Source organism: Aspergillus multicolor (assembly GCF_047715735.1).
Source record: "Aspergillus multicolor strain CBS 133.54 unplaced genomic scaffold BDW74scaffold_46, whole genome shotgun sequence".
NCBI lineage: Eukaryota > Fungi > Ascomycota > Eurotiomycetes > Eurotiales > Aspergillaceae > Aspergillus > Aspergillus multicolor.
In genome coordinates, this window is record NW_027395997.1 from 64,499 (window position 1) to 76,455 (window position 11,957).

At 53.8% G+C, this 11,957-nt stretch overlaps 2 protein-coding genes across 2 annotated transcripts; both read right to left on the reverse strand.

Moving 5' to 3' along the window:
* Positions 1 to 508: 508 nt before the first annotated feature.
* On the reverse strand, positions 509 to 2,411 carry BDW74DRAFT_108053 (camp independent regulatory protein). The gene has a single exon (XM_073721693.1). It carries the CDS (start codon positions 2,037 to 2,039, stop codon positions 618 to 620), a length of 1,422 nt encoding a protein of 473 aa, XP_073578388.1. The 5' UTR covers positions 2,040 to 2,411; the 3' UTR covers positions 509 to 617.
* A 6,770-nt stretch (positions 2,412 to 9,181) lies between these two features.
* Positions 9,182 to 11,568, reverse strand: BDW74DRAFT_108105 (tRNA modification protein MTO1). The gene is made up of 2 exons (XM_073721695.1): positions 11,444 to 11,568; positions 9,182 to 11,388 (listed from the first exon to the last, which is right to left on the reverse strand). Exons 1-2 carry the CDS (start codon positions 11,548 to 11,550, stop codon positions 9,408 to 9,410), a joined length of 2,088 nt encoding a protein of 695 aa, XP_073578389.1. The 5' UTR covers positions 11,551 to 11,568; the 3' UTR covers positions 9,182 to 9,407.
* Positions 11,569 to 11,957: the final 389 nt, after the last annotated feature.

The following is an 11,957-nucleotide window of genomic DNA, read 5'->3' on the forward strand; positions in this document are numbered from 1 at the left end:
CTGTTACTAACGTAAACCACCATTTGGCTTCGTCTGACGTGCATGGTTAATAAACCCAACTATGGAGAAACTCTAGCCAGTGTGTGTGTGTGGATGAACTAAGATTTCAGTCTGATGTTGGTTGGCAACTAGGGTACTCGTCGAGCTCAGACTCTGGTTCCGGGGATAACAAGATCGTAACGATGTGCTGCATCAGCTATAAAGTATTCAGATAACCGCCCAACCGACCCATTGCTCGTAAACGCGCCAAAAAGCCCTGCAAACGAAAGACATATGCTCAGAACCTCTCCTCATGACAGGCAAGAAACAAATTGGCTCAAAACAATCAGTTTTGGTGCGCGTCGTGACATCGTTGAAGTGAAAAAACAAAAACAAAAAACAAAAAAACAACAACCACATTATACCGCCGACATCTTTCTAAGAGCTGACCATCCGGGTATTCGTTCATAGCGATATGCAGAGTCTATGCCCAATCTGCCGCCCTTATAAAAAGACAATAGGGGAAATCACGGGAAAAATGGTAAAATGAAAAGAAAAGCAAGGAGGGGTGCATCCGTGCAAAGCAACTGGGGAAATCGTCGAAAAAAAAAAACCGGGGGGTATGCAAATTAGGAGTATTACATCTGTGGGGGAGCAGCGGTCGCCCAAGTCGTGACAGGGTAGTTGGCGTGCGTTGCTGTAGGCACCGGCGCACTGAGATAGTACTGAGGCCGCTCGCCTGTAGGATAGAATTGCGCCGGAATATGGTGCGAATCCCGGCGGGGTATACTGGCGTCGAAGCTCATTCCACGATGTTCCAGAGGTGAATGAGTCGCGCTATCCAGTTGGCTTGCCAGGCTGAAGCTGCTTGCTCGCGAATACGCTGGTGTTGACGGGTCCATGGGAGACGTCCCATCAGTTGCAACGCTTCTGGAAGAAATCGAGGAATTTCGGTAGGCCGCCTGGCTTTGATCAGACTGAGACCGCGCCCTATCGTTCAGGGGGTTCCCAAGAGACGGGATGCCTTGCATGGAGGAAGGAAGCCCACCGTGACCGAGCGGATCGAATCCGGTACTGTACGAGCCCTGGGCGCGGTACTGGGTATAATCCTCCTGCTTCTGGGGTTGCGGCATATGCGTATGGGCTGTCGGCGTGGGAAGGTAAGTCTGCTGGGTAGGACTTGGGCCGCCGAGCGGAAAATGAGCAACGGGACTAGGCTGCGAAGGATGCGTAACCGGTGCGTACTGATGCGGCTGCATATAGAAATCCGGGTTGGGAGCCTGCACTGGGTATGATGCGGCCGGCATCATCTGCGAGCGATAAGGATAGAACGGATGGGACGGATCATTTGTAACCTCCATTCCAACATGTTCCAGTTCATCGATCGGAGCTCGGAAGCTTTGCTTCTGTGTCAGTTCGAGCCGGGGCCGGACATATCTGAGCGAATCGGTTGCTGATGGTGGCGGCAACGCCCCTCGCACCACGTCCTCCACGCTGTAGTATGAAACGAGGTGATGCGTCACACCGGAGACAGTCACGCTCATCGTCTTCTTGACCAAACCCATCTCCTTAAAGCCGTAGGAATCCACCAACGAGCCGACCAACGCTCTTTCGATTTCCGACTGATGCGCCCTCTCTGCTCCATAGCTACTTGCTGTCGGTGACGGAGAGTAGCTGCCGCCGTTGCTATCCTGCCGTGCGTACGGTTCTCCGGGTCTGCCTGTCGGGAGCGGACGCCGGGTTGTCTTCTTCATCGCCCGCTTCTTCTCACCTGGAGGGAACGGTTTCTCCAGTTCGCGGTAGACCAGGAAATTGCCCAAGATGCGACTGGGGCTCCACGTTACCCCGTCGGTCCAACGCTTGATGCCAGATGAGTTCTCCTCGTAGATGAACACGGCTCCGCTGCGAACCAGATGGCTGCGCTCCCGATCGTGAGGGCGACGAGGTACATGGTGCAGCACTCCGGTCAAGCAAGCCTCGAAGAGAATCAGCGCATCCTGGGTTGTCGCGACGTAGCCTTGGAAGGTCGGCTCCAAGACGGTCGAAGTGCCATTGACCATCGTTCCTGGGTATTATTCCACCTCGCGTGTTATTCCCGGGGTTGGCTTTGCGTTGTAGGTTCGAACTTAGTTGAAGAGATAGGGACAGAGGTAAATCGATGATTGAGTTAAGCCCACACGAATTCTAAGATCAAAGTTCAGAGTTTCGAGTGTCGTGGCGATCAAGGAGGGAGAGCAGAGAAGGAGATATCAGAGCTGGCTAGTAGCAGGGAAAGAGCGAATGTGGAGAGGCTCTCCGGCAGTTGGAACGACCCTAGGAGCTCAGACAGCTTCCTTTTCCGACGAGTATGAGGGGACTGAGAGCGAGAGCGCGAGGAGGCAAGGGAACAAGTAAATAGAGGGAAGAGTTGGTGGGGAGGGAGGCAAAATAATAAGCTCTCTGAGGATGAGGAAGAGGGGGGAGGGATTAACCTCCGGGAGAAGGAAGGTGAAGTCAAGGCAGGGCAAAGTAACAAGAGTGACAGGTCCAGGAAGTCCACAAGTCCAGCCAGCGTACCGGCGACGAAAAGGGTGGTGGCCCAGTGTTTAAAGCTCCCCCTCAACCACAAGCCAGAGTTGTAGCCAGAGTCAGATCGACACAAGCACGGACGCTGCGATGAATCTGGCCCCGGTGGCTGATGGAGCTCAGGCTGCTGGTTCCACGGGACCTGATCGGGGATCGCAGACTGCTGGCCAGCGATGAGGCCGCTGCTGGCTGTCAACGAAGTTAATCTTTTGCAGAAACTCTGAGGTGAGTCGGCTGGTTTTAAGGATTGGATTGGAAGTGCTGGCGATTGAAGAATGACGCTGTTTGTTTCGGAACCGAGGGCCGATGAGAGACAAGGCCTGACTGCGAGACGAGAGACAGGATACAAAGGGGAAGGAAGGAATAGTACGGAGACTGAGACTGAGACTGCGACTGGACTGGACTGTCAGGAAAACATGATGGGCTCAGACTCCAGAGTAGTGATCGCTGATGATCTGAAAAATAAAGGTAGTAGTGAGGGATACTTTATTCTTCCTATAAGATCCATCCTAGTCTTATACGATCGAGATTGGCCAACAGCAAGTCTCCCAGCTAGGTAAGAGAATAAATCATTCGTGTCTTTTCTTTTTTTTCTTTTTTTCCCCTCTGTTTCTACAAGAGTGAGCACTTAGAGGAGGATGGCTAGCTACAGCAGCCCACAGCCGAGATAGTGCGGGTGAGAGGCAGCGATGGGCGGCGGGGCGACCCAGAGTCGGTGACCAACAGCAGAGAGCGCGCCCGCACTAGCGATCCCAAGGAGCAGGAGCACCGACTGGCAGTGGAGCACCACCATTTCGGTTCCAGCTCTCGTTTGGAGAGATTCATATGATGATATGACACTCCGCCAGCCATTAATAATGCCTTAGATATAATTATTCCCCTCTGCCGACCAGAGGAAAACCAAGGCCTGCTAGCCCGAAACCGCCCGTTTGGAAATGAGTGCAGATTACGCTGAATAATCAGGGGACAAGCTTGACGGGCCTTGACATGGGGGAGCAAGTAGTACCCCGTCCTGCTGCTGCTGGAAGCTTCACCCCCAATTTGTATCTCCGCCGTATTGTCCTTCGTCTCGTACTACTAAGAGACTAAAACGATATCGGGATCGTCCAGCTAAATCGCCAGATAGATTGCATACTCTAGCAACGCGGCCCTGAAAATATTTGGGGGCCTATAATGGAGTAGTAGTGGTATCTAGCGGTCATCGTCCCCAATCCTACCATGGGTGAATCGCTAAGCTGTCCAGGGGTGGAGCTGGTCAACTGCCCGCGCCGACTGTGGTTGGGAAGAGGGGGAAGCGGATCTCGCCCAGGGAAGCCATCCCTTCCTTACAGATGCGCTTTTCCAAGATCTCACATCAAGCACTCATCATGTCGCTGCCCTTCCGCTGCCCTCTGAGCTTGCAACTGCTGGTAGTACATCGCCGGAAATGTTTTCCTTTGTCCCTCGCATTTCATTCTCAACCGGATGCCTGGCGTGAAGGGGAGGGTTGAGCGCGAATGCGATTGCGAGTCCAAAGTCCAGGACTCCCGGTGGATCGACCGCCTGCGACTGCCAATGAAGCGGCCGTCCCTGGCGGAGTCTGGAGAGGGCAAGATGATGTGCACTGCTCATCGCATCGACTCTCTGCTCTGGGCCGCGCTAGGTCTCTTAGTGCGCTTAGGAGCGGAGCCTGGGTAGACTGTGCGCGTTAGTCTGCGACACGCTGACAACGACCCTAGTCCAGCCTCGGTCGTCTGAATTACAAGCTCCTGTCTCCATCGCCTCATTATCGAGTATCGACCTTATCGTCTGGGGCGAGACATTCGGCTTCTTGTACCGATAGGGTCGTTCTCGAGGTCCCTGGTCACCCGGGATGATGCACCTTGCTCTACTCCGTGCTCTCCAGCAGACGCAGCATGATATCAGCTCGTAAACTGCCTTTCCACGAGTCTTGTGATGGGGACTGCCGGGTAATCCAAGCGTTCAGATCTCGGCGAAGAGTGGGCTGTGGGTTCTGGTTGTCATTTGGGGGTCTGAATTCTGGAGAAGCTAGGACTTGTTTCGCAACCCCCTCCACATCAAATAGAAATTCAAGGTGGCTTGCCTTCTTACACCAAAGCTCATCCGAGACCAATTCGTGGCGTCCCAAAATGGTAAATACCGCCCGAGCTTTGCGGATTCCTGGTGGGAGATTCGTGTCTACTCCGTGGATACGTACACTATGGCTGATGCCGGCGAAAGCACCGTTTTTCCTGCATGAGCAGATCCCATGATTGTGGCTTTTCCGAGCGTCTCCGTCAGCTTCCAGAAGACTGGCTATGGATGACACCGCAACTGTGACGAGAGGACAGGATGTGACTGCAAGCCTGCGGCCAGGTGCCCAACCAACCCGGATGGACTTAGCAAGGGGACTGTGCGCACCTCTGGGACTAGCCTCAGCAGCAGCCTGCAATTTTCGACCGAAACCGATCCTCTAGCCTTCTCATTTCCTTTTTTCGGGAGGTCGGCTTCCTGATGATCTGCGCCGCTTCCAAGTTCTAGTCAGATGCATGCTGATTACTATTGGATAATCTGGGACAGTGTCACAGTTGAGACAAAGATACGCTCAATCACTGAAATAATAGTCATAATAATAATAATGCCGCCGTCGGACGAAGTCGCATCCGGCAGCCCGTCGATATAGACGGAGGGTGGGCGACTGGGAGTCCCTGAGATCCGCCTTGTCGATCACCTTTTCCCGCCGAGTCCATGCGGGGTGAGATTCGAGCAAACAGGAGAGACTTGATATTTCCCCGTCTTACAGTTATATCTCACCAAGAAGATATCAAGTGATGTTTAGGTTTGGGAAAGGTTCCACACAAACAATGGAGTGCGGCCAGGGGTCTGGAGATTTAGAGTTGCCCGAGTGCGAATCCTCGGTACATCAGGATTCAGGGCCCATTTCTTGAGCTTATATTGGACATTCAAAAAAACTTTCGCGGGAGATCTCCCTATCAAATCCAGCAATTATCCAAGGGGTCCGGCTAAAGGGTGACAGGTATGATGTATCGAAAGGTCAGCTAGACGCCAGGCGATTGACAGGGTGTCTCCGCTGTCCGGGGCTTTCGGACGCCAGATGCCAGAAACTAGACTAACGGTTTCAGATATCCCGGGGTTCGGGGATACATAACAGCAAAGGTGGACGATGGATTGAGTCCCGACAACGCGGGTGCACCAGAGACGATTATGGTTGGCGGGTGCTTGTCAAAACTCAATCCGACTATGCAGTAAAGTTGGAGAACGCCTTTGTCCGGGGAAATGGGGCCGTCGTCCAGGGTCTGCCAGCTTGGCGCTTAGATGGTTTGGCTACAAATACCCAGCCCGTTGAATAATGCTGAATAAACATCTGCATCGGGTGAAGCCTTGACAGACTTACAACTTCTTTCACGAGCGCTGGGGCACCTGGCCAAACTGCATGGAGTTGGCAAGAGTTTACTCGCCGCTTAGCAACTGGACTGCAGCGAGCCCGGGTCGTACTATGCCGTATTATTGCATGCAGCTGCAAGAGCAGCATTGGAAACGTCTTCTGACCCGCATACCCTGTCAGTCAAGTGAGAGAAGCATGAACCGCTGGGGAAGCAGTGCTTGTATCCTGACGTCGGTTCTCGGACTTGCGATGTTATCATGCCGCGCTTGAGTTTTCTGGTGGCTAATAATGGCCACGAGGGACTAGCCCACGTGCAATGACGTAGTGTGTATCTTGAGATGGTCTACGGATGAAAAGCTCGTAGGAAGACAATGTGTTCGGTCAGCCTAGTCAGCCGGAGTCCTGGTGGACTCTGTGATTGGGGCGACCGGTAGGAAGCCTGCTCATTATCGGGGGACATAATATGAGCAACAATATGACCACACCATCTCTTCGTCAAAGAGTGTTTACGATTGGCCTTCATATCGATGGCTTCTGTATCCCGAATTGACGGTTGATGCGAATGGTGAAGAGGAACCGGTGGTTTGCCCTGCCGATGTAGAGTGGTGACGCCACAGACGGTGGTGAACCGCCCACCTGGACCGGATGAGAGCCAAGCAGCTGCAATCCACCGTATCCCTTGATCGAACGCAATCCAGACATCGTGGCAGAATATTGGATTGAATGGAATTCTTTGACAGCGTTGCAGGAAAATCTACCGTTTAGGCGGGCGACGGAGCTCTCGAGCACAACTCCTGCCACTATCCAAATGACTCCGCTGAGCGAGAAGACCAAGAAGAAATAATGTGGCGCTGCTTTGGCGTCGCTTGCAGTGTCAGAGCTGACCAGGATCCAAGCCGAGGCCGTGACAGGAACAGGTGGTGATGTTTCGCCAAGTTACGAATCACGATAGAACAAACGGACGAGGTAAAAGCCGATGGGGGGCCAGAACTGGTCGCTGGGGGCTATGGAGATCGTGCGCGGGACGATTCGAGCTGGAGCCTGGAGCGGACACGAGTTGACTGGAAGCCGATCGGTGCAATTATTGGTAGAAAAAGAAACACGGCGATGGATCTCGATTCTCGATTCTCGATTCTCGCGAAAGTGATCCGTCAACGCAGGGCCGGTGGTGGCAGGGTGGCAGCAGCAGTGATAGCAGTAGCACAAATGCAGGCGGCTGGTTTGAGTAAGAGCGACAAGCAAGAGCAAGAGCAAGAGCAGGCGCAGGCGCAGGTGCAGGTGGCCACGTACTTTTCCTTCAACCGGAGACACAACATTCTGGCTGTCTCTCCATCCGTCGACCTGCTCAAGTTCTGGCCTCGTGCGCAATCCACACTGATTGGATAGCTGCAATTAATTCCCAGTGCAGCAATTTCCCATTGGACTGGCCTGGATGCACCTGAATTGGAATTGGCGACTTGGCAGGGTGTTTCGTCGTGATAGGTTTCCAAACTCCAGGCCTGCATGAGCTAGAGCAGTGCTAGACTGCTGCTGGACACTAAAAACTAAACAGTCTCTCCACACGCTCGTGTTTTGACGCATTTCAGATCATCGCCGGGGCTAGTTGATCTGCGCCTTGCCCAGCAACGGGAACAAGTCCGGGCAGACTGAAAGTCCAGCTCCAGCTCCAGCTCCAGCGATGAGACAGACAATCGCACTGTGTCCGCACTGGACTCCGCGGAGAGAGAGAGCGGACGAACAGGTCCAGCAAGGCAACCAACCCGAGCGCTGCCCCCACAGCTGTCAAGAGGACCTGCCTTTCTTTGCTTTTTCCCGCCTCCCAGGTCGCCGCGGATCTTTAGTCTGGTTAGTCGGGTCAAGTCTACATACTGCCGGTCTGCACTCTGCCCTGCTGTGCCACGTTGACTGTGAAGTCTAGTCTAGTCTAGTCCGGCAGCTTTCATGTGAAAATGGCTAAGAGTCTCAGAATACTCCGATGCGGCCGAATTCGCTGGGGACAGGATAAACTACGTCGATCCAGATTGCGCGATCTCGGCCAAAGTCTCTACCAAAGTCAATTAGATTAAACTGCGTCTCTTCAGGGCAGCTTCTCAACAAGGGGCCATGTGCCGGACTATTGGCCGCTAAACCGGCACGATGCTTGGCTGCCAGGACGGACCGCAGAGTACCAGACGGTCTTCTCCGGTGAGCGTCGTGGCCATGATTCAGTCATAGTGCAGCTTTGATCTGCTAACCATCATCTGTGCTTCCCAGCCCATCGCGCCCATCGAATAGGCTAGGACTGATATATTATCCAAGGTTGGAATCACCGTTACTCAGAGCAGAGGGCTCCGAAACCCGCCAATGAAGCCGCCAACTCTCTATCCAGAATGATCGAGTAGGAGGTTTGCGTCCATGTGATAAGCCTTCTCACTAGATCTTCTCGATACACCACTCTGCACAATGTCATCGTTTGTGCAATTAGTCCGTCGAGGATTACTTGCATGCGCCTTGACAGGATCTATACATCGACAAAGCCGTCGCAGTTCACGTTCCATTGACCGTCCATCCTCTCAATGGAACGCAACCTGGTGCTAAGCCTCCTGCCTCCTCCTAGGTACCTGCATACCATTACCTCCAAGGGGCCAGAGTACCGTGATCAAGATGCACTGCAACCAACCACCACATGATAACCACGCGCTCAAGTCCAACCCATCCAAAACGTCCCGCCAACGCCTCTCGCACAACCTTAACGGTTCCTACCTAAACCAAGTTGCCCAAAGCCCTCTCCCTAACCAAATCCAGCCATTTTCCCGGCCCTGGGGGTCTGCATCGTGCTCCCAAGCCGTACTTTTGTTTTGCGGCTTGCAGCTTTTGCTCCCCGACTGTTTGGAATGACGTAGATTGTAGCACGCACGCATCCCACCCTACCCAATAATTGTATCTGGTGATGAACTTCCGTTGGCGCGGACGGTGCTCCTTCGACTGTGTAACTGGTATTCCCGGTTTTCGGATTGCATCAGGGGAAGCAGGGCGATGGGTGGCCATGGACGATGGTGGCGCGCAAGGGGAAAACGCGTAGGAGGCCGTTTAGGCTGAATGTCACTGCTGGAGGATGCGGAGGTAGATCGTAGGTACATTGGAAGTACACCTGGTGGAAGGTTGTACAGGTGAGGTAGCTACCTGGCAGTGAGCACTGTCGTTGGATGGATGGACGGGAGTACCTGGCAGCTCAGATGGTAATTGCTATTGTGTGATGCTAGTATTGTGATAGGAAGTAATGTACATGATATAGGTAGAACCTCAATATGAAGTATATGTTGAAAATATCCAGCAAAGAATCAATAGCCCTAAGTAACTCCACTGCCGCCTGCGCCTTGTCGCTGAATGAACCCAAGATCAAATGTAGGTGCTGGTTAATGCATATCCGTATATCGTACACTCCTCCCGTCTATCGTCTAGTCTAGTCTTTTCCGGCTCCTGATGGAAAGGACATCCGTCAAGTCGAAATGTCATCGGGCGTCTTCTGCAGCTCAGCAGTGTCGATTTCTGCCTCGACCTCGCGCGCGACTTCCTTCTTCGCCTTCCGCGTCAGGTGAAGAAGGAGGTGCATAGTTCCCGCCGGAGTGACGCCCTCGATGCGCTTCGCCTGCCCAAAGTTCGCGGGCCGGACGCGCTCCAGCGCTTGTCGCTCCTCCGTGCTGATTCCATGGATCGCGGTGTAATCCAGATCCAGCGGGATGCGGAACTGCTCGAACCTTTCCGATTTCAGAGCCGCCTGGTCCTGTCTGGCCACGTAGGGCGCGTACTGGGCTTCGATGACGACGCGATCGCGGATTTCCGGCGCGAACGAGAATGCCGTGTAGACCGTGCCTGTGGGAGACTCGATGTGGGGGATCAGGTCGTCGAGCTGGATGGAAGGGAAAGAAAGGAGTTCGTGGGCGGATCGGAAGGTGCCGTCGAGGCGGACTCTCAGGCCCTTGCGCGACCAGGCGGTGGCAGAGAGCTTGGTGTTCAGGAGAAGACTTTGCAGTTCTTTGATCTGGGCTTCTGTGTCGCTGAAGTGGGACCAGCGCTTCTTGCCTACGATGCCGGCCTCGTGGGCGAGGCGGGTGAGGCGGAGATCTGCGTTGTCGGCTCGTGCTGAGAGGCGGAACTCGCTGCGTGCGGTGAACATGCGGTATGGCTCTGAGACGCCCTTGGTGATGAGGTCGTCGATCATGATGCCGATGTAGCCGTCGGAGCGGGTGAGCGTGATAGGGTCTCGGCCCTGGGCTGAGAGACCGGCGTTGGCTCCGGCGATAATTCCTTGTCCGGCGGCTTCTTCGTAGCCTGTAGTGCCGTTGATCTGTCCGGCTAGATAGAGACCGCTGATCAATTTTGTCTCGAGCGTTGGCCACAGGTTGCGCGGGTCGATGTAGTCGTACTCCACACCGTAGCCGGGCTGGAGCATCTTCACATTCTCAAGTCCGCGGATCGTCCTCAATAGTTCGAACTGGGCGTCTTCGGGGATGGTCATTGAGATCCCGTTAGGGTAAATGACCTCGTTCGGGGCAAAGCCTTCCGGTTCCAGCCAAATCAGGTGCTGTGTCTTTTCCTTGAAACGGATAACCTTGGACTCCAGTGAAGGGCAGTATCTTGGACCTTTTACCGTCTCCCGAATATGCACGGATTTATCCAAGTTAGCGCGAACAACATCGTGAGAGGCATTGTTGGTATATGTCATATAGCTGTCAAGCTGGTCTTCCTCGTTCACTTGTACCCGTTTATCGAGGTACGAAAACGGCATAGGCGGCGAGTCACCCTTCTGTACGCTCAGCACCGAAAAGTCGATCGTCTTCTTATCCAACCGAGGCGGCGTTCCGGTCTTCAATCGGCCTAGCTGGAAACCCGCTTTGCGGAGCGACTTGCTCAGCCCAAACGTAGCAGCCTCGCCGATTCGTCCTGAGGGATAGGCCTTGAGTCCGATATGAATTTCACCCCCCAAGAACGTTCCTGTAGTTATAACCACACGGCCCGTCGGTATCACTTCGCCTGTCTCCAAGCGGACTCCAACAATCTTGCCCGCCGGCGCAGCAGGTCCAGTCCCAACATCTTCCTCCGAGATCACAATATCCGCAACCTTCCCCTCCACAACGCTCAAGTTTTCGGTCGAGAGCAGTTCTTCACGCATGTAGTTCTTGTATAGTTCTCGATCGATCTGCGCGCGAGGACCCCAGACAGCCGGACCCTTGGACCGGTTGAGGACCATAAACATAACTCCTGCTTTGTCCACGATTCGACCCGCGACTCCGTCCATCGCGTCTATCTCCTTGACCATGGTGCCCTTCCCAATTCCTCCGAAACTCGGATTACACGAGCACACTCCGATGTTCGAGAGCGAGGGTGTGATCAATGCCGTGCGGGCGCCGGAGCGAGCCGCTGCAGAACAGGCCTCGGCTCCGGCATGGCCGCCTCCAATAACGACGACATCGTAGGGTCTGCGAGCATAGAGATTAGCAAGTTGTTACCAAAAAGTTGAGAATTGTTTCATACCGTGCTGAATCAGAGACCGAGGCCAGTCCGCGAAAACCTCCTACCGTCCGTGACCGAGCGCTAGCTCCCCAACGGAACAGCACCCTTGATCGTGCCCTGAATGCCATGATGACACGAATTTGATGGCAAGCAATTGCTCTGCTGAAGATTAAAATCTCCTTAGCCACTAGCCTTATCGACTTATCGCCGAAAAATGGCTGACTTATCGCATCACGTGGGCTTATGCCAGAGCGGTGACATGGATAAGCAATGATGACTAACTTTATCCAGTGGATCTGCGGCTGAATATATGTCCCCGCTCATACTTAGCATCCGTTCTTCAGCTTCTAAAACCGTCGGAACAGGGCGGTTTGCCACCAGTATTGACTACGGAGAAAGTGATAAGTCTTCATAGATGGCTCCTTATACTCGACGCTCTGAATTGAGCGCATTTAACCCACGTTGAAGATGGTTAGGTGGAACGGGCATCGAAAACTGCGCCATCACGAGCCAATCGGGGGGCGGTATTTTCTCA

What these genes read in the sequence shown, in the direction of transcription:
- BDW74DRAFT_108053 (XM_073721693.1), bottom strand. Translation starts at nt 2,039, where the DNA reads ATGGTCAATGGCACTTCGACCGTCTTGGAGCCGACCTTCCAAGGCTAC.
- BDW74DRAFT_108105 (XM_073721695.1), bottom strand. Translation starts at nt 11,550, where the DNA reads ATGGCATTCAGGGCACGATCAAGGGTGCTGTTCCGTTGGGGAGCTAGC. An exon ending in TCGGTCTCTGATTCAGCACG is followed by an intron (nt 11,389 to 11,443) that starts GTATGAAACAAT and finishes CTATGCTCGCAG; the next exon opens with ACCCTACGATGTCGTCGTTA.